The following is a 27,827-nucleotide window of genomic DNA, read 5'->3' on the forward strand; positions in this document are numbered from 1 at the left end:
ATTTCTGGGTGTCCTCATGCATGAGTCACAGAAAATGAGCATGCAAGTTCAGCAAATAATAAGGAAAGTGTGGTGATATGATCTGCATACCTGTCTGCCATTGGGCCAGAACATCGGCTTACCATTGGCCCTGGTCGGTCATGTGCCTCTCGACCGATTGGCCGAGAGGCTGAGTTAACCACGCCTCCATTAACGAGCTATAAATGGTCAGACGCCTGACGATCGCCCTTTCCAATGTAGACGATCGCAGAGCTGTGTTCTAGTCTATTAAAGCCTGACTTTGGTAAAGCACTCGCCTCGCGTACAATTGATGGCACATCAATTTAATAGACTACGACTCTGAAGATGGAGTTCCGCATCAAGCCCGAATGCCTCCGCATCAGCCCGCAAACTCCGAACTCTGCAGAATTTTTCCAACTCTGGCTGACTTGCCTCGAAGGGTTCCTAGCATCTACAACCACCCCCCCACCGGGGCACAGAAGCTGCACGTCCTCCACTCCAGCGTGGGTATCGATGCCTACGCAATAATCAAAGAGGAAATGAATTATGATGACGCTATACAAAAGCTAAAAGGACAATTCATCAAACCGGTCAACAGGGTATTCGCTCGACATCTGCTGGCCACCAGAAAGCAGGTCCCCGGTGAGTCTCTAAACCAATATTACCGGGCCCTCCATGCCCTGGGGAGGAGTTGCTCCTGCGTAGCGGTTTCGGCTACGGAGCACATGGAGCTACTGATCAGAGACGCTTACGTGGCTGGGATGCTGTCCCCTGTGATCCGGCAGCGGATGCTGGAAAGAGACGACCTCAGCTTAACTGAGACGCTGACTTTCTCCTCCTCTCTGGAGGTCGCAGATCAAAACGCTCGCTCTTATGACCCTGGCCAGGCCTCCTGGCACGCTTCCCATCCGCTAACTCCCGACCTCCCTCAGGCCTGTGCCGCGGGACGCCCCGATAAATCCGCGGGGCCCCGCTGCTACTTTTGCGGGTACGCAAAACACCCTCGCTCGCGCTGCCCAGCCCGCTCCGCCCTCTGAAAGGGCTGCGGGAAGAAGGACCACTACTCCACGGTCTGCCAGGCCAAAACGCTGGCTGCGGCGCTTCTGGACGCCGCACAGCACCCCCCCCCCCCCCCCCCCCCCCCCCAGCCTCTGCAACCGGCCTGTGCGCCTCTCTCTCTCCCCCAGGGCCGTCCCAGCCGCTCCCGAATCGCACCCCAGAGCCGCTCCACCTCACCCAGCTCCTCCCGACTCGCGCCCCGCCGGCCGACAAGCGCACCTCCCCAGGCCCTCCCGGTCCCTGCCTGCCCGCCGCGCGTACCTCTCCCCCCCCCCCCGCCCCCGGGCCCCGGCGCCCGTCCTGCACGCCTCCCCGGCCCCTCCAGGTCTCTGCCGGCTCACGGCGCAGGTTTCTCCCCCCCCGCCCCTGGGCCCCGGCGCCCGTCCTGCGTGCCTCCCTGCCCCCCCCAGGTCTCTGCCGGCCCGCCGCGCACGTTTCTCCCCCCCCCCCCCCCCGCCCCGGCGCCCGACCGGCTCCTCTCCGGGCCCTCCCGGTCCCTACCTGCCCGCCGCGCGAATCTCCCCACCCCCCCCACCCCCGCCCCCGGCCTCCTGCGCGCCTCACCTCCCCCGCTCGCAGCTGCTCCACCCGGCTTGCCGGCAACGCTAGCTCCGCCCCCAGCGGCCACGAGGGCTTCCTGGGCGCCGCCATCTTGGGGCGCCGACCCCATGTGCGGGTCCTGGGCGCCGCCATCTTGGGGCGCCGATCCCACGTGCGGGTCCTGGGCGCCGCCATCTTGGGGAACAGACCTCACATGTGGATCCTGACCACCGACTTCCAGATCTGCCACGCAAGGTCCCTCCAGCATCGAATCGGACAGCGACGACGGATTTTCTCCACGGCTCGCGCCCGTTTAACTCGACCAGTCACGTCCACGCACGCTCGCCAAAACGACAACGCTGATCCACCTCAACGGCCACGAGACCGACTGCCTGCTGGACTCCGGGAGCACGGAAAGCTTCGTTCACCCTGACACGGTAAGACGCTGCGCGCTCCCTGTCCATCCCGTAACACACAAAATCGGGTTAGCCTCAGGTTCGCACTCCGTCCACATCACCGGGTGCTGCTTTGCGGACCTCACGGTCCAGGGGAAGGTTTTTTAAAATTATAAATTCCTTGTCCTCCCTGACCTTTGCGCACCGGCACTCCTAGGACTGGACTTCCAGTGCAACCTGCAGAGCTTGACCTTTCAATTCGGCGGCCCTATACCCCCCCTCACTGTCTGCAGCCTCGCGTACCTCAAAGTAGACCCCCCATCCTTGTTTGCTAATCTCACCCCCAATTGCAAACCCGTCGCGACACGGAGCAGACGGTACAGCGCCCAGGACCGGTCCTTCATCAGGTCCGAGGTCCAGAGGTTGCTGACGGAAGGGGTCATCGAGGCCAGCAACAGTCCCTGGCGAGCCCAAGTGCTGGTGGTCTGGACTGGGGAGAAAAACCATGGTAAACGAGATCGCGACATACAAGGTCTTCTCCACTGTGGACATTAAGTCCACTTACCACCAGCTCCCCATCCGCGCAAGTGACCGCCTGTACACCGCGTTCGAGGCTGATGGGCGCCTCTACCACTTCCTTAGGGTTCCGTTTGGTGTCACAAATGGGGTCTCGGTCTTCCAACGGGAGATGGACCGAATGGTCGACAAGTACGGATTACGGGCTACCTTCCCGTATCTTGATAATGTCACCATCTGCGGCCACGACCAGCAGGACCATGACGCCAACCTCCAGAAATTCCTCCAAACCGCAAAATTCCTTAACCTCACGTACAATAAGGATAAATGCGTGTTCAGCACCAACCGCCTAGCCATCCTCGGCTACGTAGTGCGTAACGGAGTGATAGGCCCCGACCCCGAACGCATGCGCCCCCTGATGGAACTCCCTCTCCCCAATACCCCCAAATCCCTCAAACGCTGCCTGGGGTTCTTCGCATACTACGCCCAATGGGTTCCCAATTACGCTGACATGGCCCGTCCCCTCATTCAAACCACGACCTTCCCGCCGTCGACGGAGGCCTGCCAGGCCTTTAGCCGCATCAAAGCGGACATTGCAAAGGCCACGATGCGCGCCATCAACGAGTCCCTCCCCTTCCAGGTCGAGAGCGACGCATCAGAAGTAGCTCTGCCGGCCACCCTGAACCAAGCGGGCAGACCCGTGGCCTTCTTCTCCAGAACTCTCCAGGCTTCCGAACTCCACCACCCCTCTGTGGAAAAGGAAGCCCAGGCCATAGTCAAAGCCGTGCGACATTGGAGGCACTATTTGGCCGGCAGGAGGTTTACCCTCCTCACAGACCAACGGTCAGTAGCCTTCATGTTTGATAATGCACAAAGGGGCAAGATCAAAAATGACAAGATTTTACGGTGGCGGATCAAGTTGTCCACGTACAACTATGATATCTTGTATCGTCCTGGGAAGCTCAATAAGCCTCCTGATGCCCTGTCCCGCGGTACCTGCGCCAGCGCGCAGACAGACCGCCTCCGCTCCCTCCACGTAGACCTCTGCCATCCAGGGGTGACCCGCCTACACCATTTCATTAAGGCCCGCAACCTGCCCTACTCCATCGAGGAAGTCAGGTCAGTAACCCGTGACTGCCACATCTGTGCCGAGTGCAAACCGCACTTCTACCGCCCCGAGCGCGCACACCTGATCAAAGCATCCCGCCCCTTCGAACGTCTTAGCATTGACTTCAAGGGGCCCCTTCCCTCTAACAACCGCAACATTTACTTCCTGGCGGTTATCGACGAATACTCCCGCTTCCCCTTCGCCATTCCCTGTCCCGACATGACCACATCGACCGTCATTAAGGCCCTACTCTCCATCTTCTCACTGTTCGGCTCCCCGCGTACATACACAGCGATCGGGGGTCCTCATTTATGAGCGACGAGCTGCGTCAATTCCTGCTCGACAGGGGCATCGCCTCTAGCAGGACGACCAGCTATAACCCTCGGGGTAACGGACAGGTCTAGCGGGAGTATGGTACCATCTGGAAGACCATACTACTGGCCCTCCGGTCCAGAGACCTCCCTATTTCCCGATGGCAAGAGGTTATCCCCGATGCCCTACATTCTATCCGCTCACTCCTCTGTACTGCAACTAATCAGACACCTCATGAACGTCTTCTGGTTTTCCCCAGGAAGTCATCCTCCGGATCCCCTCTCCCGACGTGGCTGGTCACCCCCGGGCCCAGCTTGCTCCGGAAGCATGTGCGGGTGCACAAGTCCGACCCGTTGGTGGAGCATGTCCAGTTACTCCACGCTAACCCACAGTATGTGTACGTGGAGTACCCCGACGGTCGGCAGGACACGGTCTCCCTCCGGGACCTGGCACCCGCTGGCGTGCGCCCCCCCCCCCCCCACCACAGACTCCCCATCCCCTTTTTCACCCCAGCACCCCACTCAGCTTCCCCATCCCACATCCATGGCGTCTCCGCGGCCAGCTCAGGTGACGGAGACTATTCGCGGTCCATCGCTCCCGGACTCCAGGACATCAGCAGGACCATCGGCCGATCCGACGTCAACTCCTCCACTGCGGCGCTCTGCCAGGACGTCAAGGACCACCAAAAGACTGATCGAATCCTTCTAGAGTTCTACAGCCCCATGGACTTTTTGTAACTATCGTTATGTCTGGGTCAGTGGGAAGCCCCCAAATTCGATACGGGTAAGGAGAGAGAATTTATTCTCCCAACGGCTACTCATATCACCAGTTCTCTCTCTCTCTTCCCCCCCCCCCACCACCCCGGGTCCCATTCACACCCCCACCTTCCTTCTCCGCAAGGGGTGAATGTGGTGATATGATCTGCATACCTGTCTGCCATTGGGCCAGAACGTCGGCTTACCATTGGCCCTGGTCGGTCATGTGCCTCTCGACCGATTGGCCGAGAGGCTGAGTTATCCACGCCTCCATTAACGAGCTATAAATGGTCAGACGCCCGACGATCGTCCTTTCCATTGTAGACGATTGCAGAGCTGTGTTCTAGTCTATTAAAGCCTGACTTTGGTAAAGCACTCGCCTCGCGTACAATTGATGGCACATCAGAAAGCAAATGGAAAGTTGGAATTTATAGCAAAAGCAATTAAGTATATTGTTGCAACTATCCAAGATATTGGTAAAAGCGCACCTGGAGCATCGAGCATTGTGCACAGTTTTGATTTGATTTATTGTCCCATGTTCCGAGGTACAGTGAAAAGTATTTTTCTGCCGCCACGGGAACGTACACAGTACGTACATAGTAGACAAAAAGATTTCAAATAGTACATCGACAAACAGTGATTGGTTACAGTGCAGAACAAGGGGCTAAGCAAAGCCAATAAATGAGCAAGAGCAGCATAGGGTATCGTGAATAGCGTTCTTACAGGGACAGATCAGTCCGAGGGGGAGTTGTTGAGGAGTCTTGCAGCTGTGGGGAGGAAGCTGTTCCCATGTCTGGATGTGCGGGTCTTCAGATAGGGTATTGTGAATAGTGTTCTTACAGGGACAGATCAGTCCGAGGGGGAGTTGTTGAGGGGTCTTGCAGCTGTGGGGAGGAAGCTGTTCCCATGTCTTGATGTGCAGGTCTTCAGACCTTCTGCCTGATGGCAGGGTCTGGAAGGAGGAAAAGCCTGGGTTGGAGGAATCTCTGATAATGCCGTCTGCCTTCCTGAGGTAGCATGAGGTGTATACAGAATCAATGTGAGGGTGGCACGCTTGTGTGATGTGTTGGGCTGAGTTCACCACACTCTGCAGTTTCTTGCAATCTTGGGCCGAGCAGTTGCCATACCAGGCTGTGATGCAGCCGGATGGGATGCTCTCTATGGCACATCTGTAGAAGTTTGTGAGAGTCGATGCAGACATGCCTAATTTCCTTAGCTTCCGTAGGAAGTAGAGACATTGTTGGGCTTTCTTGACTGTTGCATCAACGCGAATGGACCAGGACAGACTGTTGGCAATGGTTACCCCCAGGAACTTAAAGCTATCGACCATCTCCACTTCGGAGCCATTGATGCAGATGGGGGTGTGTGTCATGCCATACTGCCTGAAGACGATGATCAGTTCCTTGGTCTTTCCGGCATTTAGAGAGGGGTTGTTTTCGGTACACCATGCAACCAAGTGGTTCATCTCCCTTCTGTAGTCTGATTCATCATTATTTGAGATACGACCCACCACAGTCGTATCATCCATAAACTTATAGATTGAGTTGGAGTTAAATCTTGCCACACAGTAACGTGTGTACAGGGAGTACAGTAGAGGTCCCCTTATTTGAGGCGAGGCAGTTCAGAGGAGGTTCACTAGATTGATTCCAGAGATGAGGGGTTTGTCGTAGGAGGAGAGATTGAACAGTTTAGGCCTATATTCTCCAGAGTTTAGAAGAATGAGGGAAGATCTAATAGAGGTATACAAGATGCTCAGAGGTATGGATAAAAAAGACGTGGAGCTGATGCTTCCTCTTGTGGGGCATTCTAAAACGAGAGGTCATAATCTTACAATAAGAGGTAGCAAATTTAAACCCAAAGGGTTGTTAAACTGTGGATTTTCCTACCCCAGAGTGTGGTGGATGCAAGGTCAGCAAATAAATTTAAAGAGAGTTAGACAGATTTTTAATTGATAATGGGTTGATGGATTATGGAGAACGGGCAGGACGGTGGAGCGAGGCCAGGATGGGATCAGCCATGATCACATTGAGGGTGTTAGGCTCAGGAGGGTAAAGTGCCCACTCCAGTTCCTTGGTCATGTGTTCCAGGGAGGAGATTTCGTAAACTAGTTCTTGGTCTGTAACATTGTAGGCAGCAGATGAGGAACAGATCAGTGACCCAATGGCGGAGAGGACTCGATGGATCAAATGGCCTAATTCTGCTCCTATTTCTTATGAATTTATGAACTATGATCTCACCAAATAGTGGAACAGGCTCAAGATGCTTAATGGCCTCTCTGTTACTTTATTATTATATTTATTTAATTGCCCCAATCCATGTAAATTTCACTTGCATATAATTATTGCTCCCATCATATCTGGATATTTTATAACCAGTGTTAATTTGTGTACTAATGAGATGATTTGAAGAGATTGTGAGCAAACAGCAACTTTCATGTGAGTCAATCGAAGAAGTTCAATGACTATTCTGGTAGAAACACTTATTAATGGAAGCTATCATGGAAATTGAGATAGGAAGTGTTATACAAACATCAAAGAGGAAGAAGAAGATGATTGAATCAGTGAGATTGACTGGAGAGTTGATTGAGAGAAAGAATTTCCCATTAGTTGGGAGTCTAGGACTAACTAGGGACATAGTCTATAAATTGGACCCAGACCTTTCAGGGGTGAAATTAGGAAACAATTTCATAAAATGATGGTAGAAGTTTGCAACTCTTTCCCACAAATGGCAATTAATGTGATTTGTTCATTGTTAATTTTAGAACAGAAATGTAAATGCAAGACTGTTAACATCTTACTAGCATGTCTCCCATATATGTTTTAGAACAATTCATGCATAAGCTTTATAAGAAAAGCCATTTATATCAATTAGATCATTGTTGGTACCAATCTATCGATTTTGGCAGTACTGGGATCAGGTCTCAGGGTCCAGTGGTAATTTTAGGAGGGAGAACACTCAGGATCTTAGAACAACAAAGAAACAACACCAAGGCAGCTCCTGGGGCCTGGGATCACTGGGCGATCAATCCTGGTTTCTGATAGCTTTCCTTAAGGAGTGAAGTTCATAGATTGGAAATAATTATACATATTTCTGGGTTTCTGGGTAATGATAAGCATTTCAGGAGCAGAGAGCACCTAAAATGTGATCTTGAAATTTATGAAAGCCAAAGGATGTGCAGTTTCATCATGACTTTTTCTAGTTCACAATTCTACCACTATAGAGCATTATTGTGTGCTCTACATTCAGCTACAGTTTAGTAAAACTCAAGGGGCGGTTTTCCAATAAAAAAAGATTTGAATTTATATAGCGCCTTTCACAAAAACTCAGAACATCCAGTACCCTTTGATGTGATTTTTGTAACATAAGAAACACCATTTAATTTATGCAGAAAAAAATCCCCAAATAGAGCAACGTGATCATGGTCAAATAGTCTGCTTTAATCATGTTGGTTGAGGGATATATTATACTGGTCAGGACATCAGGGATAAATCCCCTGTTCAGGCTCAAAATATTGCCAATGGATCTTTACTTTCCACCGGAAAGAGCAGACACAGCCTCAATTTAATGCCACATCTGAAAGATGGCATCTGCAGGACCCCCCCAACAATGCAGTGGCTATGTCATCCTAGATTGTTAATTTATTTTTATTTTTTCCAATTAAGAGGTAATTTAGCATGGCCAATCCATCTACCCTGCACATCTTTATGTTGCAGGGGTGAGACCAACTCAGACACGGAGAGAATGTGCAAACTTCACACTGACAGTGACCCGGGGCAGGGATCAAACCCTGGTCCTCGCCACTGTGAGGCAGCAGTGCTAACCACTGCTCCACCTGCCACCCTATCCTCTTAATCTCTGGAGTGTGTACACCCTGGTTGGTCAGAAACAATCACAAAAGGTACAGAATTAGGAGTCTATGGGAAAGGCTGTGAATAGTCTGCTGAGGTTATGCTCCAATAAGTTGCATCATGGTTTTCCTCAGTGCAAGTAAAGCTGAAGCACAGTGAAGGACTACCTTCAAGGGTAGGCACACGTGAACTGAAACATGACTTCATGCACAAAATAATCTGTTTTTTGGATGAATATTAAACCCATTTAACAGTAATTCTGATCCTTTACCATTGTGGCAAATAATAAATATCAGTGGCACACCATTCCCCATGATGGAATCAGAAGTACATGCCATTACCACTCTTTTGTTTTCTGCCCCATTTCTTTGCTGGTCGCTGGCCTACAATGATTCCCAGTCCACCAACACCTTATTTTTAAAGTTTTCAACCTCATATCAAATTCTCACCCCTTCCCATTTCTGTAAATTCTTCCACATATTTTAACCTCTTAAGAATTCTGTATGCCTTCAACTTAGGACACTTGTACATCCCAAATTCCCTTTTGATTGGCAGCTTTGTCTTCAAGTGTCTAGAGTGTAAACTTTGAAACTCCCTCCCTAGTATTGTCGTAGGAGGAGAGTCAATGGTGCTCCAGGTGCGCTCTTACCAATGTCTTGGATATTGGAACAACACTTCCTTACCTTTTATACTCAATTGCTTTTGCTATAAATTCCAACATTCCATTTGTTTTCCATTTGCTTTCCTTATTATTTGCTGCACCTCCATGCTCATTTTCTGACTCATGCACGAGGACACCCAGATCCCTCTGCATCGGAGCACCCTGAATAGCGGGAGGTGTATACAGAGCCAATGTGTGGGTGGCCAGCTTGTGTGATGCGTTGGTCTGAGTTCACCACACTCTGCAGTTTCCTGCGATCTTGGGCCGAGCAGTTTCCATACCAGGTTGTGATGCAGCCGGATAGGATGCTTTCTATGGCACATCTGTAGAAGTTTGTGAGAGTCGATGCAGACATGACTAATTTCTTTAGCTTCCATAGGACGTAGAGACGTTGTTGGGCTTTCTTGACTGTTGCATCAACGTGAGTGAACCAGGACAGACTGTTGGCGATGGTTACCCCCAGGAACTTAAAGCTATCGACCATCTCCACTTCAAAGCCATTAATGCAGATGTAGTGTGTCGTGCTACATTTCGTGAAGTCGATGATCAGTTCCTTGGTCTTTCCGACATTTAGAGAGGGGTTGTTTTCGGTACAGTTTCGAACTAGTTTACGAAATCAGCCAGAGCATCTCCTCCCTAGAACACATGACCTTGGAACAGGAGTAGGCACTTTACCCTCCCAAGCCTAACACCGTGAACACCCTAAATGTGATCATGGCTGATCCCACCCTCCCCCCTCATATTGTCTGATTACGCTCCTATGTTAAAGTTGTTTTAAAATATAAGTTGTGACTAAAATCATTCAATTTGTTGTCACAAATTGTCATATATAATTAAGGGGAGAGATGCAAAGAGAACAAATACAGTATATATCAGTGGAGGTGGAGGGTAGAAAAAAAGGAGAGAGATTCAACAGTAAAACAGAAGAGGCAGGTGAGAGACCATGGCCAGGATTTTCCATTCCGCGCAACTGCAATCGGGAATCCCAATTGGAGCATCGCCCGAAAAACGGGATCGACACGAGGCTCCAAACCCATTGTAATTCTCCACTGCCCCACCACCAGGTGTGGTGCACCACCCATCCTGCGTTGGCGGGAGGATGCAAATTTAGGTTTTGCATACATAAGTATGCAAGTAACGGGTTGGAAGCCTGTGATTGATAGTTTAATGGTTCAGATACAGTTGCTTGGTGGATTGTTTACTTATCTTTCCCTTCCATGCTTGAATACATCTTAAGTAACCTGCTTTGATGTTAACCACAATGTTTCTAAACACTGTTGCTATGATTGAGAGATCCTCCGCACATCAAAAGCAGCCACGTGCTTTCTTCTGTGAGAAAAGAGAATGTGAGACAATTTATCTCCTTTGATGTGGTGAGGATGTTCAGGTTATCCAGGAAGGGGCAGGCCAGACACATCCCAGGAGTAGGGTCCCGAGGTCAAACTCTCACCCAACCCTCAGGACTTTGGAGGACTCCCTCTTCAACCTGGCAGCAACATAGGGGCACATGACCTATGTCTGAGTCCCTTGAGACCCATCGGGGTCCACCGCACCAGGCACAGGTTTCACTGCCAGCATGTAGGAGCCATGGTGCCGGGGACAGTGCACCATTGGCAATGCCAGGGGGAAAAGGGACCATGCCGTTATTCTTGTGCTGGTGGGGGGTGGCCCCTCCTTGTCAGCCGGGAGTGTCAGGATTTGTGTTTTGGGGGTGGGGGGCTACCTACCACCAGACTTTGTGATTGGGCCACCAGCTCAAAATGGCAGCCCAACACTGGGATTTGGATGGAATCTGGCGAAATCTCCACCATGCATAAATTTGCATGGTAAAGGTGTGAGACTTGCACCTGGGTGCCACTCCTAGTTCCAGCGGAGACCAGTCCTAATGTTCTACTGGTGGAAGCATTTAGGTTCGAGAACGGAGAATCCCAGCCCATATTCTCCAACTTGGCACAACAAATAATAGTAAAAATCATACATCAAATATTTAAGTTTTCACATTATAAGTTCATTTGTCACAAATTCTCCATGGAATTAGTCTGGTGCACCTTTGTTGCACCCCCTCTATAGCCAGTATATCCTTACTTAGGTAACGAGACCAAAATTGCACACAATACTCCAGATCCAGTCTCACCAAAGCTCTATACAACACCAGCAAAACATAATCTATGTTTCTAAAAGGATCAGGAAGCCATTCGGCCTTCAAGCCGTTCGTTACGATCAAGGTTGATTATGATTAAGATCAAGACTGATGGCCGATTAAGACTTCCTTACTCCAGTACACTCATCCCCTTGCAGTAAAGGCTAACATACCATTTGCCTTCTGAATTGCTTGTTGCACCTGCATGTTAGCTTTCAGTGACTTATGAACAAGAACACACATCTTTTCGGACAAGATGATTTTCCGATCTCTCATTTAAAAAATAGCCTCACATTTTTTCACATATTCCGTCTGCCATTCTCTGGCCCACTCACTTAGCCTGCCGAAATCACCCTGAAGCCTCTTTGCACCTCCCTCACAACTCACATTCCCACATACCCTTCAACTCACATTCCCACCAGGCTTGACTAATCAGCAAATTTGGAAATATTACATTTGATCTTCACATACAAATCATTGGTGTAGATTGTGCATAGCTGGGGACCGAGCAATGATCCTCGTGGTACCCCACGAGTCAGAGTCTGCCAACCGGGAAAATGTCCATTTATCCCTACTTCCTGTTTAATGTTTGTTAACCAATCCTCAGTCCATACCCAGTTATGTTTCTCCCAATCACATGAGGTCTAATTTTGCTTCCTAACCTCCTGTGTGGGACCATGTCAAAAGTCTTCTGTAAATCTAAATACACCACATAGCATCCTCATAAAACTGGGCCCCAACCTCCCTTGAATCCAGGTCCACCCAAGATTGAAGCCTCCTCCACCCCTACGTCAGTTTATATATAAAGAGACCATCGTTGCCAGCTTTTTATCTACCCCGCATCTCGGCAGTCCACCGAACACCCCTTCCAAACATCTGCTAACCATTCCTCCCAACTCAAATAGGCACCCATTTCCTCCCCCTCCACCCCCAACACAGAAAACCCAACCAATCTAAACCCAGGGAATTTATCAACTATAATTTCTCCAGCACTACTTTTTTTCCCTCATGCTAATTTTTTTCACATCTTCTATTTCATAATGGCTTCCCAATATTTCAGGGAGTTTTTTTGTATCTCCTTCGAGGCAGACACAAGGGGTTGGTGATTTTCTGTCCTCATTTTCGGCAGGCGGGAATAATGGCAGTGACAGAGAATCCAATGGGAGTCCGGTTCTGATTGTCCCCGTCCTTGGTCAATGATGAGTCATCTGATGAAGGAACTACGCTCCGAAAGCTAGTGATGTGAAACAAACCTGTTGGACTTTAACCTGGTATTATAAGACTTCTTACTGTGCCCACCCCAATCCAACGCAGGCATCTCCACATCATCGTCAATGATGTCATGGATTCCTGCCATGAAAGGCCGGAAACTCTATTAGCATAAATTTTAATATCATTAGCGCCCTTCCCCACTATTACCACCTCACCACCATTGGATTTGGAGATACTATATTTAGTTCACTTATCTAAATCATTAATGTACATTGTGAATAGCTGGGTTCCTTGGGGATCCTAGCACTAATCTCTACGGCCTGCCATTTGGAAAAGACCCGTTTATTCGTACTCGGTTTTCTGTCTACCAACCAGTTTTCTATCCAGCCTGATACACTACCCCCAATCTTACGGGATTTAATTTTACACGCTAATCCCTCATATCTTATGGGCTTTAATGTTACACGCTAATCCTCCCAATCTTACGGACTTTAATTTTACACGCTAATCTTACATGTGGGATTTTGTTGAAAGCCTTCAGCAAGACAAATAAACCACATCCAGTGGTTCCCCCGCATGAACTCTACTCTACTAGTTACAACCTCAAAGAATTTCAGTAGATTAGTCAAGTATGATTGCCCTTTCGTAAATCCATGCTGACTCTGTCCTCTCCTGCCACTGTTTTCCACTGTTGGATTCTGCTATTAAATCTTTTATAATGGACTCTCGCATTGTCCCCACTACCAATGTCAGGCTTACAGGTCGATAATTCAGTTTTCTCTTTGCCTCCCTTTTTAAATAGAGGGGTTACATTAGCTACCCTCCAATTATAGAGACCATATAATCTTGGAAGATAACCACCAATACATCCACTATTTTTAAGGCCACTTTTTAAAAAATATTTTTATCAAGGCATTTATAAAAACACACAAATGAGAGCAGGAACACACTGGTACAACATAATAATCAACACCCGCATACCCCCTGCTCTTCCCTTCCTCCTAGACACCTGCCCCCCCCTGACCACCCCACCCCCAACAGCACCCCATCCCGCAACCACAAGGATGGCAACCCAAGAAAGGACGGTACCCGCCCCTCCACAACGTCCCGAACCTGCTTGTTTGCCTGCAGCTTCTTCATTGGTGGGCTTGGTCAAGTTCCAGGGGCCTGTCGAAGGCCTCCTCCCCCATCACCTTTTCCAGCATCTTAGCCTCATAAGTACTGGTGTCTGCTCCCTCGATGCCTTCACAAGAGGCCTTACACAACTAGATAGCCAATTATTACTTCCTCATTACACAGTAGCCAGTCTATGATAGCCTTTCTCTCATTGGTTCTTCAACGTACTGGCCCTGAAAACCATCCCGTATACACTCCATGAATTCCTCCTCTATGGTATTGTTATGGTATTGGTATTGACTTGCCCAATCGATATGCAGATTAAAGTCACCCTTAACCATAGTACTGTGGTCAGCCCTTTCTTCCACCTTGCAGTCCTTTTCATCCACACAGGTAGCAAGCATCTTTCGTACCTGTTGGATGAAGTCAGCAGCTGAGGCTCCTCTAATACTACATGCTGGTTCCCCTTACATGCCTGACTACAGTCACACTCTCCTGTCCCTGACCATTGACCAACTTCTGCCTAACTTAAGGGGAGAGACTGTCTCTTGAACAAAGTATCCAGGCGACTCTCCTTATTGCTGATGCTCACAATGTCCGCAACTCAGACTCCAGCACAGCAATTTGGAGTCGAAGTTGCCTCCGTTGCAGACACTTTCTGCAGATAAGGTTGTCTGGGATTGCAATGCATTCCATAGGTTTGCAAATACCAACTCATGCCTCATACCATTGTAGTTTCCTTTATTTAGATTCAGGATCTAGTCTCAGAATCAGCTATGTCACTCTCCATCTTTGTGCACACCACCAAGCCTGCCATTTCTGTCAAACCTTATTTACTTAATTTGTCAATGAGTTAATTATTTACACAGGTAAAGTAATAGAAAGTTGCACTCATCTAGCTTGAAGACAAGGAAGGAACTCACCACTTACTGGAGGCTGAAAAAAAAGTAGAAAAAGCACCTCTTTGCCCCTCTGCACGGAATTCCCACCTGAACCAAATTCACAACTATACACTGTATACACATCACCTATTGAGGGCAACTACTGCCAGCTGATTTACAGATAACTGCAACTTCAGGCAGTTTTAATTCGGCTATTAAACTAACATTGTGAGAATATAACTCTTAATCTAAATTTGAACTTAACCAGAACCTACCACTTGAACCAAATTCCCTTCTACACAATCTGTCTACATCTCAGTCAGGCATAGTCTTGTCTCTGCATGCCTCTCTCTTGATAATATTATACCTTTAAGGAAATAATTTCAATACAATTATTATATTTCATATGAAGTACCTTCACGGGAGATGAGCGCAGTGGACTACGTCCTCTGGATGAATTGCATTGGCTTGAAGACTTGTTTCTCAACATCTTTAATAAGTATTCTACCTCAGCTTTGTAGAAATCTCTTTCTTGTGCTATAGTCTTCACAAATGTATCTAAAAGAAAAGGAGATTTATTTTTCTCATATGAGCGTCGTTGAATTTCTTTTTTTTCTGATCCTGGAACCAATTCAAGACCTGAAATGGAACAAGCAGAAAGATGGAATGAGATCAGTGATATTAGTTTGTCACATGAACTATCTTGTATTGCAGACTGCTAAATTCATTATTCTCTAATTTGGTAAATGCAGCTTTCTTTTTTAAAAAAATAATTCAGTGAGACAGATGATTCTGATGTTACAGCACATAACATACCTAGATCAGCAGCAAAATACACTGCCAGAGTAAACTTAATAAAGCAACCCTATTAGACAAGGGTGATTTGTCTTTCCAATGTCCCACATCAGTCACTTTTTGCTTTCCTCGCTACATGATCGCTAATTTGCTGGTACATTTATGCTGTGGAAAGTTGATTGAGATTGGCCAAAAATTTGCTGGTGCCTGTTCGGGTACACGGAGGGAGAATTCAGACTGTCCAATTCACATAACAGTACGTCTTTCGGGACTTGAGAGAGGAAACTGAAGCACCCGGAGGAAACCGACGCAGACACAGGGAGAACGTGCATACTCCGCACAGTGACCTAAGCGGGAATCGAACCTGGGACCCTGGCACTGTGAAGCAACAATGATTACATTTCCACAGCCCTTTGGGGTATATGACCCAAAAATTCCTCCTCAACTCAGTCTTAAATGTCCTATCTGTTATTGTGAGATTATGTCTCCTTGTTCTAAACTCACCAGCCAGGGGAAACATACCATCTCCATTGACCCTGTCACACCCTTGTGAAAAGTTTGCAAGCTTCAATGAGCTCACCTCAGTCTTCGAAACTCTAGGGAATACAGATCCAGTTTCCCCAATCACTCCTCATAAGGCAACTCTGCCATCCTTGGGATCAGTCTGGTGAACCTCTTTGCACTCCCTCTATGGGAAGTATATCCTACCTTCGATAAAGGAGACCAAAACTGTACATTTGCACGAAGGCTCTGTACAATTGCAGCAAGACATCTTTACCTCTGTACTCAAAACCCCTTGTGATGAAGGCCAACATATTATTTGCCTTCCTTATTGATTGTTGGATCTAAATTCTAGTTTTTAGTGACTCATTTTTAACCTCCCCAGGCAGCGCGTTCCCACCACCTCCCCAGGCAGCGCGTTCCCACCACCTCCCCAGGCAGCGCGTTCCCACCACCTCCCCAGGCAGCGCGTTCCCACCACCTCCCCAGGCAGCGCGTTCCCACCACCTCCCCAGGCAGCGCGTTCCCACCACCTCCCCAGGCAGCGCGTTCCCACCACCTCCCCAGGCAGCGCGTTCCCACCACCTCCCCAGGCAGCGCGTTCCCACCACCTCCCCAGGCAGCGCGTTCCCACCACCTCCCCAGGCAGCGCGTTCCCACCACCTCCCCAGGCAGCGCGTTCCCACCACCTCCCCAGGCAGCGCGTTCCCACCACCTCCCCAGGCAGCGCGTTCCCACCACCTCCCCAGGCAGCGCGTTCCCACCACCTCCCCAGGCAGCGCGTTCCCACCACCTCCCCAGGCAGCGCGTTCCCACCACCTCCCCAGGCAGCGCGTTCCCACCACCTCCCCAGGCAGCGCGTTCCCACCACCTCCCCAGGCAGCGCGTTCCCACCACCTCCCCAGACAGCGCGTTCCCACCACCTCCCCAGGCAGCGCGTTCCCACCACCTCCCCAGGCAGCGCGTTCCCACCACCTCCCCAGGCAGCGCATTCCCTCCACCTCCCCAGACAGCGCGTTCCCACCACCTCCCCAGGCAGCGCGTTCCCACCACCTCCCCAGGCAGCGCGTTCCATATATTTACCACCCTCTGTGTAAAAAGAAAACTTGCCTCGCACATCTGTTCTAAACCTTTCCCCACGCACTTTAAACTTATGTACCCTAGTACTTGACTCTCCTACCCTCGGAAACAGCATCTGACTATCCACTCTGTCCATGCCACTCAATCTTATAGACCTCTATCAAGTTGCCTCTCAATCTCTGTCATTCAGTGAGAACAGACCAAGTTTAACTAATCTCTCCTCATAGCTAATGTCCTTCATACCAAGCAACATCCTAGTAAATGGCTTCTGTACCCTCTCAAAAGCATCCACATTCTTCTGAAAGTGTGGCGACCAGAATTGTACACAATATTCAAAGTGAGGCCTAACTAAGGTCCTGTATAGCTGCAACATGATTTGCCAATTTTTATATTCCAGGCTCCAACCAATGACAGCCAGCATGCCGTATGCCTTCTTGACCACATTATCCACATGCGTTGCCACTTTCAGCGATCGTGGACATTCACGCCATGATCTCTCTGCCTGTCAGTACTCGCAAGATTACTATCACCATCCTAGAGTCTCTGCCCAAGACTCCAACCAGTTTATTTCCCGCTGTAATCCTGACAATCCTCTTCACTATCTGCAACTCCACCAATTTTTGTGTCATCTGCAAACTTACTAATCAGATCAGCTACATTTTCTTCCAAATCATTTATTTAGGCCCCAGACTGATCCCTGTGGAACACCGCTAGTCACAGCATTCCATTCAGAAAAGCACCCTTCTACTGCTACCTTCTGTCCCCAAGCCAGTTCTGTATCCAACTTGCCAGCTCTCCTCTGATCCCATGTGACTTCACCTTTTGTACCAGTCTACCATGAGGTACCTTGTCAAAAGTTTTACTGAAGTCCATGTATATAACATCTACTGCCTTTCCCTCATCTATCATCTTTGTCACTTCCTCAAAAAACTCAATCAAATTATTGAGGCATGACCTCTGCTTCACAAAACCATGCTTTCCATCACTAATAAGTCCATTTGTCCCCAAATCTGAGTAAATCCTATCTCTAAGAACCTTTTCCAATAATTTCCCTACCACTCAAGTGGTAGGCTCACTGGCCTATAATTTCCTAGATTATCCCTGCTGCCCTTCTTAAACAATGGAATAACATTGGCTACTCTCCAGTCCTCTGGAACTTCACCTGTTGCCAATGAGGATACAAAGATTACTGTCAAGGCCCCCGCAATTTCCTCCCTTGCCTCCCTCAGTAATCTGGGGTAGATCCCATCAGGCCCTGGGGACTTAACTACTTTAATGCTTTTTAAGATGCCCGACATCTCCTCTTTATTAATATCAACATGACTCAGACTATCTACACACTACCCTATACTCCTCATCCACCAAGTCCTTCTCTTTGGTGAATACGGAGGCAAAGTATTTATTTAGTATCTGGTTCCATACATAGATTCCCTCCAATATCCTTAAATGGACCAACCCTTTCTCTGGCTACTCTCTTGCTCTATACATTACATATGTTCTCTCTGCTTTCTATCTGTCAACCAATTCTGCTTTGTGTCTGTCAATCAATTCTCAATCCATACTAGTATATTACCTCCAATCCTATGTGCTGTAATTCTGTTTATTATCACACTGTGTGGGATCTTATCAAAAGCCTTCTGAAAATCTAAATACACCACATCCATTGGTTGTCCTTTATCCATGTTACAAGTAACATACATAGGATGGTGATAGTAATTTGACTATTTCCTGATCGATCCGATAGGTAAAAGAAGGCTATTTAGTGTAAATATTAAGACCCAGGTTTACTACCCATTTTAAAATGTTTTTATCTCCAATTCATTTATGCATGTGTCAGGCTTTTTGTGTCTCTGTTGAAGTTATGTATTTTGTCATGACCTGAGGTCATAGTACTGACCTCAGGTCATGACAAAATACATAACTTCAACAGAGACACAAAAAGCCTGACACATGCATAAATGAATTGGAGATAAAAACATTTTCACGAAGCAAGATGAAAAAGCTATTGTTCTAATAAACATATTTTCAAAGACAGTTTGACATTAAGAAATGAGCTGCACCAGTAATCAGATCAAGGCCAAGTAAGCACCATAGCAATATGAAGGCACCATTGTCCAGAATGTGAATGTCAGCAGAAAACCAGTAGAAACCAGTCATGATAAAAGCACAGAATCGCATTCCATAACATACACAAATATTCAAACATGAAACATTCAGAACTTATGTTGCACATTAAGGATTGACAGTTAACCATCAAATCAAATGTATTTGATTCTAACCCAAACCAATTAGGACGACAGAGGTGTAGATAGATGGCTCAAGACTGATAAGATTTCCCTTAAACATGGTGGGTCCGTACGGCCATCTTTATTCCAGGATCATCCTGTACTTTGATCTAACTATTCGCTATCCCTGTTTTTAATATTTTCACTTTTCAACTCTAACTCTTGAAGTAAATACAAGCTGTTTTGTCATTTTGAAAGTTAAATTGTGTACAAGTTACTTCTCTTTAAGTTATTTTGCTAACCGGATTTTATTGAGAATAGATTTAAGTTTCTGCTAATTGTAATCAAATAGAGGCAATAAAGGTTCTTGTTTGCATCCGAGAAGTTTAACTCAAATTTCTACTGAGTTTTAGTTTCGCAAGACTTCACTAATTCCGCATGGTAGATCTCTTCAATTGGTCAAGCATGATTTCCCTTTTATAAATCCACGTTGACACTGTCCAATTTTACTATTACTTTCTAATGGGAAAATCTTAAATAAAACAGAAAATGCTGGGAGTGCACAGCTCCAAAAGATCTACACCCAAAGTGGCAGCCTCCATTTCACCCCTCATCCCCCAATCCCCATTGCTGACATCTTAACTGCTTTCAAAGAAATCGATGAACAACTGCCATCCTCAGGCAAACCCCTCCACAGACCCTCTCACGCGAATTTTATCTTCTCCAGCCTGAGGAACTCTGCTAGGTCACTTACCCAAACCCCCGCCTTCAGCAGCCCCGAGTCCCGCCATTCCAATAAGATCCAACTCCAGGCTACCAGGGAGGCAAAGGCCAAAACATCGGCCTCTCTCGGCCCCTGGACTCCCGGGTCTTCTGACACTCCAAAAGACCGCCACTTCTGGACAGGGACCACCTTCACCTTTAAGACCTCCGACATAACGTCGGTGAACCCTGCCAAAATCCCCCAAGCTTTGGACAGGCCCATAACATATGGACATGATTCGCGGGGCCACCCGCACACCGCCCACACATAACCTCCACCTTCAAAAAACCTGCTCATCCTGGCCACCGTTATATGTGACCTGTGGACCACCTTGAACTGAATAAGGCTAGGCCTAGCACACGACGAGGATGCGTTCATCCTCCTCAAAGCCTTCTCCCACACCCCATTCTCCACCTCCCTCCCCAACTCTTACTCCCACTTACGCTTCACTACCCCTATCGGGGCTCCGTCCCAATCCAGCAAATCCTTATACATTTCCGACACTTTACCCTGGCCTACTCCTGTTTTTGACACCATCTTGTCCTGTAGCCCCTGGGGCAATAGATGGGGAAAGGACGGTACCTGCTTCCTGACAAAATCCCTTACCTGTAAATACCGAACAAATTCCTGGCGGGCAACTCAAATTCCTCCAACTCATCCAAGCTCGAAAAGCTGCCCCCCCCCCCCCCTCCCGTCCAGCATCCCCGGAGCAAACCTATGATTCCCACAGATCAGCGCTCAGATGCTGCTGTGGTAATACCACTGTATATATATGTGTGTGCCTCTATTAGGGGATGTACAATAGTACCGGCTATTACAGGTTTGTCGGTAAGCCCCTGCATAGTTTGTCGGTAAGCCCCTGCTGGCTAGCTCCGCCCACAGGAGCAGTATAAAGATCCATGAGGTCTCCTGAGCTGCCATTTTACAGCTCCACTTGAGGTAATAATATCTCACGGTAATAAAGCCTCTTTTGTACCATTTTGTGTTTCTGTGTGCAATTGTTAGCGCAACAATTTATTACCGTGAGATTTCCCAAATCATGGACATCAGAATCAAGCCTGATCGCCTGCAGCTGGATCCGCAATCGCCGAACGCCAGGAAAGACTTTAACCACTGGCTGGCTGTCTTCGAAGCCTACATCTCCTCAGCAGACCCTGCACTATCGGAGGCTCAGAAGGTACAACTCCTTTACTCCAGACTGAGCTCCAGCGTGTTCCCGCTGATATAGGACACGCCGACCTACGCCCGTGCTATGGAACTGCTCAAAGAGAATTATGTCCAGTCGACGAACACTCTGTTTGCGAGGCATGTACTCGCCACTCGCGTCCAGCAACCGGGTGAGTCGATTGAGGACTTCTGGCGGGCCCTTATCCCTCTAGTACGGGACTGCGAGTGCCAGGCCATCTCGGCTACGGAACATTCCAATCACCTCATGCGGGATGCATTTGTAACGGGTATTGCATCGGACCCCATCCGGCAACGACTGCTCGATCTAGCAGCGACAAAGACTTTAGCGCTCTCTATGACGGTCGCTTCCCGTAATGTGCAATCCTACCCCGCCCACTCATCCTACCGCACGGCCCACCCATTCTACCCCTCGTGGACCCCGCTACCGACCCCCCCCCGACTGGGGCCGCTCCCGCGCAGTATGCCTGCGCTTCTCGCCATACCGCGCATCCTGGGGGTCCCCGCTGCTACTTCTGCGGCCAGCAGAAGCACCCCCGCCAGCGCTGCCCGGTCCGCGCCGCGACCTGCAAATCTTGTGGCAAGAAATGCCACTTTGCAGCGGTGTGTCAGGCCCGCGCTGTTGCCTCTATCGCGCCCGACCTCTTCTCCTTTTCCCAGCCGATCGCACAATGGGCCCTGCCATCCGCAGCTCCCGGGGCCACATGCGCTGCATGGGCACCGCAATTTTCTTCCCCGCAGGTACTCCGGACGCCGCCATTTTGTCCTCCCCTCGGGACTGGATCACGGGACCCGGGTCGCTGCCGCTACGCAACGGAATCTTCGGACTCTTCAGACGATCACCCGCTACTTTCCTCCATGATGCTCGACCAATCCCATCCTCGCAACCTGGCCACCGCTTCAACGACGGTGCTCATCAACGGCCACGCGACCTACTGCCTACTTGACTCCGGGAGCACCGATAGCTTCATTCATCCGGACACGGTAAGGCGCTGCTCCCTCGTGGTCCATCCCGCCAACCAGCGGATCTCCCTGGCCTCCGGATCCCTCTCTGTCCCGATCAAGGGCTTCTGTCTGGTCAGACTCACCGTACAAGGCGTGGAATTCAGCCGTTTCCGCCTGTACGTTCTCCGCAACCTCTGTGCGACACTTTTACTGGGCCTGGACTTCCAATGTAACCTCCAGAGCCTCACCCTCAAATTCGGTGGACCCTTACCCCCACTCACCATTTGTGGCCTCACGACCCTCAAGGTTGACCCTCCCTCTCTCTTTGCCAATCTGTCTGCAGATTGCAAACCCGTCGCCACCCGGAGCAGACGGTACAGCACCCAGGACAAGACCTTCATCAGGTCCGAAGTCCAGCGGCTGCTTAGGGAGGGTATTATCGAGGCCAGCAATAGCCCCTGGAGAGCTCAAGTGGTGGTGGTTAAAACTGGGGAGAAACACAGGCTGGTCGTGGACTACAGCCAGACCATCAACCGGTATACGCAGCTCGACGCTTACCCCCTCCCTCGCATATCTGATATGGTCAGTCAGATTGCACAGTACCGGGTCTTCTCAACAATTGACCTGAAATCCGCCTACCACCAGCTCCCCATTCATAAATCGGACCGTCCCTACACTGCCTTCGAGGTGGACAGTCGCCTCTATCAATTCCTTAGGCTTCCCTTCGACGTCACTAATGGGGTCTCGGTCTTTCAACGAGAAATGGACCGAATGGTTGACCGGTACGGACTGCGGGCCATGTTTCCGTACTTAGATAATGTCACCATCTGCGGCCACGACCAGCAGGACCATGACGCCAACCTTGCCAAATTTCTCCCACCGCATCTCTCCTCAATCTAACTTATAACAAGGAGAAGCGCGTATTCAGCACAGACCGCTTAGCCATCCTCGGCTACGTAGTCCAAAACGGACTACTGGTGCCCGATCCCGACTGCATGCGCCCCCTCATGGAGCTTCCCCTTCCCCACTTCCCCAAGGCTCTCAAACGATGCCTACGGTTCTTTTCTTACTACGCCCAGTGGGTCCCACAATACGCGGACTAGGCCCGCCCACTGATCCAGTCCACGCAATTTCCCCTCGTGGCCGAGGCACAACAGGCCTTCGCCCGTATTCGCTCAGACATAGCCAAGGCCGGGATGCACGTAGTAGACGAGACACTGCCCTTCCAAGTAGAGAGCGACGCTTCAGATGTCGCCCTTGCCGCCACTCTAAACCAGGCAGGCAGACCCGTGGCATTCTTTTCCCGCACCCTCCATGCCTCCGAAATTCGACATTCCTCAGTTAAAAAGGAGGCCCAGGCTATCGTTGAGGCGGTGCGGCACTGGAGGCATTACCTGGCCGGCAGGAGGTTCACCCTCCTCACTGACCAACGGTCAGTTGCCTTCATGTTCAACAACACGCAACGGGGCAAGATCAAAAATGATAAAATCTTGCGGTGGAGAATCGAGCTCTCCACCTATAATTATGAGATCTTGTATCGCCCCGGCAAGCTCAACGAGCCCAGAGACGCCCTCTCCCGGTGGTACATGTGCCAGCGCACAAGTGAACCAGCTCCATGCCTTGCACGAGAGCCTTTGCCATCCGGGGGTCACTCGTTTGTACCATCTAATCAAAGCCCGCAATCTGCCCTATTTTGTTGTCGAGGAAGTACGGACAATCACCAGAGACTGCCAGATCTGTGCGGAGTGCAAGCCGCACTTCTACCGGCTAGACCGCGCGCGCCTGGTGAAAGCGTCCCCCCCCCTTTGAACGCCTGAGTGTGGATTTCAAAGGGCCCCTCCCCTCCACCGACCGCAACACCTACATCCTTAGTGTGGTCGATGAATTCTCTAGATTCCCCTTCGCCATCCCATGCCCGGATATGACGTCTGCCACCATCATCAAGGCCCTTGATTCCATATTCGCTCTGTTCGGTTTCCCTGACTACATACAGTGACAGGGGATCCTCTTTCATGAGCGATGAGCTGCGTCAGTTCTTGCTCAGCAGGGATATCGCCTCCAGCAGGACGACCAGCTACAACCACCGGGGAAACGGGCAGGTAGAAAGGGAGAACGGGACAGTATGGAGGGCCGTCCAGCTGGCCCTACGGTCCAGGAACCTCCCAGCCGCTCGCTGGCAGCAGGTCCTCCCTGACGCACTCCATTCCATTCGGTCACTACTGTGCACCGCTACTAACAACACACCCCATGAACGTGTTTTTACCTTCCCTAGGAAGTCTACATCCGGGGTATCGCTCCCGACGTGGCTCGCAGCTCCAGGGCCCGTCCTACTTCGTAGGCATGTCAGACTCCACAAGGCAGACCCTTTGGTGGACAGGGTACGCCTGCTCCACGCAAGCCCCCAGTATGCCTACGTGGAGTTCCCCGACGGCCGCCAGGATACAGTCTCGCTCAGGGACCTGGCTCCCTCGGGTGCCGATCCCACGCCCACACACCTCCCCACCCACGTGCCACCCTCCTTTTCCCCGGCGCCCCCAACATCAGCCCCACCAGGTCCATCCCTCGTTCCCCTGCCCTCACTAGAGGACATGGAAGATTTTGGCACGCTCCCGGAGTCGTCCAGCCACTGGCCAGCACCAACACCGCCACCACCGATGCCGACACCACCTGTGCAGACGTCGCCACCACTGCTGCGTCGCTCTCAACGAACCGTCAGACCGCCAGTCAGACTCAACCTATGACGGGCACAGGGTTGCCCGATGGACACTTGATTTTTTTTCTCTTCCCCCCCCCCCCCCCCCCCCCCCCCCCCTCTGCAAATAAATCACTGCTTATGCATTATAGTTTCACGTCACCCCGCCGGACTCATTCTTAACAGGGGGTGAATGTGGTAATACCACTGTATATATATGTGTGTGCCTCTATTAGGGGATGTACAATAGCACCGGCTACTACAGGTTTGTCGGTAAGCCCCTGCATAGTTTGTCGGTAAGCCCCTGCCGGCTAGCTCCGCCCACAGGAGCAGTATAAATATCCATGAGGTCTCCTGAGCTGCCATTTTACAGCTCCACTTGAGGTAATAACATCTCACGGTAATAAAGCCTCTTTTCTACCATTTTGTGTTTCTGTGTGCAATTGTTAGCGCAACAGCTGCCACCACTGTCCCCACACCGTCAGGGCCGCCACCGCTACCGGGCTTGTGGAGTACTTGGCCGGCGAGAACGGTAAAGGCGCCGTCAACAGTGTCCCCAAATGCGAGCCTTTACAAGAGATTGCCTCCATCCGCATCCATACCAGCCCCTCCACTACTACCCACCTCCAATACCCACTGCCCAATAGTAATTCATTAAATTTGGAAGAGCTAACCCCCCCCGCTCCAGCAGCACCTTCTTCACCCGCGAAGCTTTACCTGCCCAACAAACCCCAAAATCAGTGCTTTCACCCTCTTAAAAAAAGCCTTTGGGAGATTTTGGAACATTAGTAAGAACCTCAGGAGAATCGTGACCTTCACCTATTGCACCCGTCCCGCCGACAGGAGCATATCCCATCTCCTAAAATCCCCCTTAATCTGTTCCACCTACCTAGCCAAATTCAGCTTGTGCAGCTGCTCCCACCCCCGCACCACCTGAATACCCAAATACTGAAAGCTCTCCCCCACAACTCAAAATGGCAACTCCCCCAGCATCCTCTCCTGCCCTCTCGCTTGTATCAGAAAAACCTCGCTCTTCCCCATATTCAATTTATATCCCGAGAACCAGTCAAATTCCTCCAATATGCCCATAATCCCCCCCAATAACTTCCAAAGGGTTTGATATATAGAGCAGTAGATCGTCAGTGTACAACGAGACCTTATGCTCCACCCATCTCTGCACTATCCCCTGCCAGTCGATTGACGCTCTGAGCACCATTGCCAATGGCTCTATAGCCAGGGCAAAGAGCAATGAGGAGAGAGGGCATCCCTGCCTCATCCCTACAACCTCGCTTTAGTAGTCATTGATTGTGCATCAATTTAATAAGCTAGATTTAAAGAATGGAGCTCCGAATCAAGCCAGTGTGTCTGCAACGCAGCCCACACGCAGTAAACTCGGCGGCGACTTTCTAGCACTGGCTTGTGTGCTTCAACGGCTACCTCGGAACAGCAGAAAACACACCCACAAGAGAACAGAAACTGCAGATCCTGCACTCGAGGGTGAGCCCAGAAGTCTACACCCTCATCAAGGACACGGACGACTTTGATGCCGCAATGGAGTTGCTGAAAGGACATTACATTCGTCCTGTGAATCAGGTCTATGCCCGGCATCTACTAGCAACAACTCAACAAATTCCTGGTGAGTCACTAGAAGAATTCTACCGTGCGCTCCCAATGTTGGGGAGAAACTGCAGCTGCTCGCAAGTTTCAGCAAACGACCACACTGAACTGTTGATTCGTGACGCTTTCGTTGCGGGTATGCTGTCCTCTTAAATCCGCCAGCGTTTGCTGGAGAAAGAAACTCGAGGCCTCAAGGAGGCACGGGCCCTTGCCGGCTCCCTGGATGTGGCCTCCCGAAACGCCCGCGCCTACGCCCCCGACCGCACAACAGCCCCCTGGGCAGCGTGGAATCCCTCTGCAGCCGACTCCGATACAATGCCACACACTCCCCCACAAGCTTGCACTGCAAGACGGCCCAGCAACTCCGGGGGGCCCCGCTGCTATTTTTGCGGGCTGGCCAAACACCCACGACAGCGCTGTCCAGTCCGTTCATCCACCTGCAAAGGGTGCGGCAAAAAGGGCTATTTCGTGGCGGTATGCCAGGCCCGGGCAGTCGCTGCGGTCTCCGGAAATGAATGCGGACCACCACTACAACCCTCTCCACGGGCCCCGTGCGGCCAGCGAACGCTGCCATCTTCCTCCTCCAAGGCTATGTGTTGTCTCCGGGCGCCGCCATCTTGTTCTGCGGACGCGTGTGCGATGGATGGTGCCGCCATTTTGTGCACCCACAGCCATGTGCGACCAGTGGGCGCCGCCATCTTGGATGGACTCCCAGGACCTCAGTGCAGATGACCACACATTGCCCGACGGGAACACCCAGCTGCTGCCACGATAAGCCTCGGTGACCCTGGACCAGTCTCGGCCTCGAACACTCTCAACTGCTACAACGGTGCTAATCAACGGACACGAGACGTCCTGCTTAATCGACTCTGGGAGCACGGAGAGCTTCATACACTCCGACACGGTAAGGCGCTGTTCTCTCCCCGTCCACCCTGTTAATCAAAAAATCTCTCTGGCCTCCGGTTCCCACTCAGTAGAGATAATGGGGTTGTGTGTAGCAAATCTCACAGTCCAGGGAAGGGAGTTCAAAAATTACCGGCTCTACGTCCTTCCCCACCTCTGCGCAGCCACACTCCTAGGGTTAGACTTCCAGTGCAGCCTCCAAAGTCTAACTTTCAAATTCGACGGCCCTATACCCTCTCTCACTGTCTGCAGCCTCGCGACCCTCAAGGTCAATCCGCCTTCCCTGTTTGCGAACCTCACCCCGGATTGCAAACCCGTCGCCACCAGGAGCAGACGGTACAGTGTCCAGGACCGGATCTTTATTAGGTCAGAGGTCCAACGGCTACTGAGGGAAGGAGTCATTGAAGCCAGCAACAGTCCCTGGAGAGCACAAGTAGTGGTGGTAAAGACCGGGGAGAAGAATAGGATGGTCATCGACTACAGTCAGACCATCAACAGGTTTACGCAGCTGGACGCGTACCCTCTTCCCCCGCATATCCGACCTGGTAAACAGGATCGCGCAATACAAGGTCTTCTCC

The 27,827-nt window shown here is 50.3% G+C and overlaps 1 protein-coding gene across 16 annotated transcripts in view; it reads right to left on the minus strand.

Annotated features, from left to right (window-relative positions):
- The window catches only part of tsga10 (testis specific, 10), a 243,823-nt gene that overhangs the window by 142,372 nt on the left and 73,624 nt on the right, over positions 1-27,827 (minus strand). For 13 of the 16 annotated variants that reach the window (XM_038818645.1, XM_038818643.1, XM_038818648.1 and 10 more), the window contains one exon: positions 14,959-15,182. In XM_038818645.1, the coding sequence (XP_038674573.1) occupies positions 14,959-15,033 (75 nt within the window). In that variant the 5' untranslated portion in view covers positions 15,034-15,182. The remainder of the gene's footprint in view (positions 1-14,958; positions 15,183-27,827) is intronic. The other 3 variants (XM_038818640.1, XM_038818650.1, XM_038818649.1) reach the window with 1 other exon arrangement.

The sequence above is a fragment of the Scyliorhinus canicula genome, chromosome 14, assembly GCF_902713615.1.
Source record: "Scyliorhinus canicula chromosome 14, sScyCan1.1, whole genome shotgun sequence".
Taxonomy (NCBI): domain Eukaryota; kingdom Metazoa; phylum Chordata; class Chondrichthyes; order Carcharhiniformes; family Scyliorhinidae; genus Scyliorhinus; species Scyliorhinus canicula.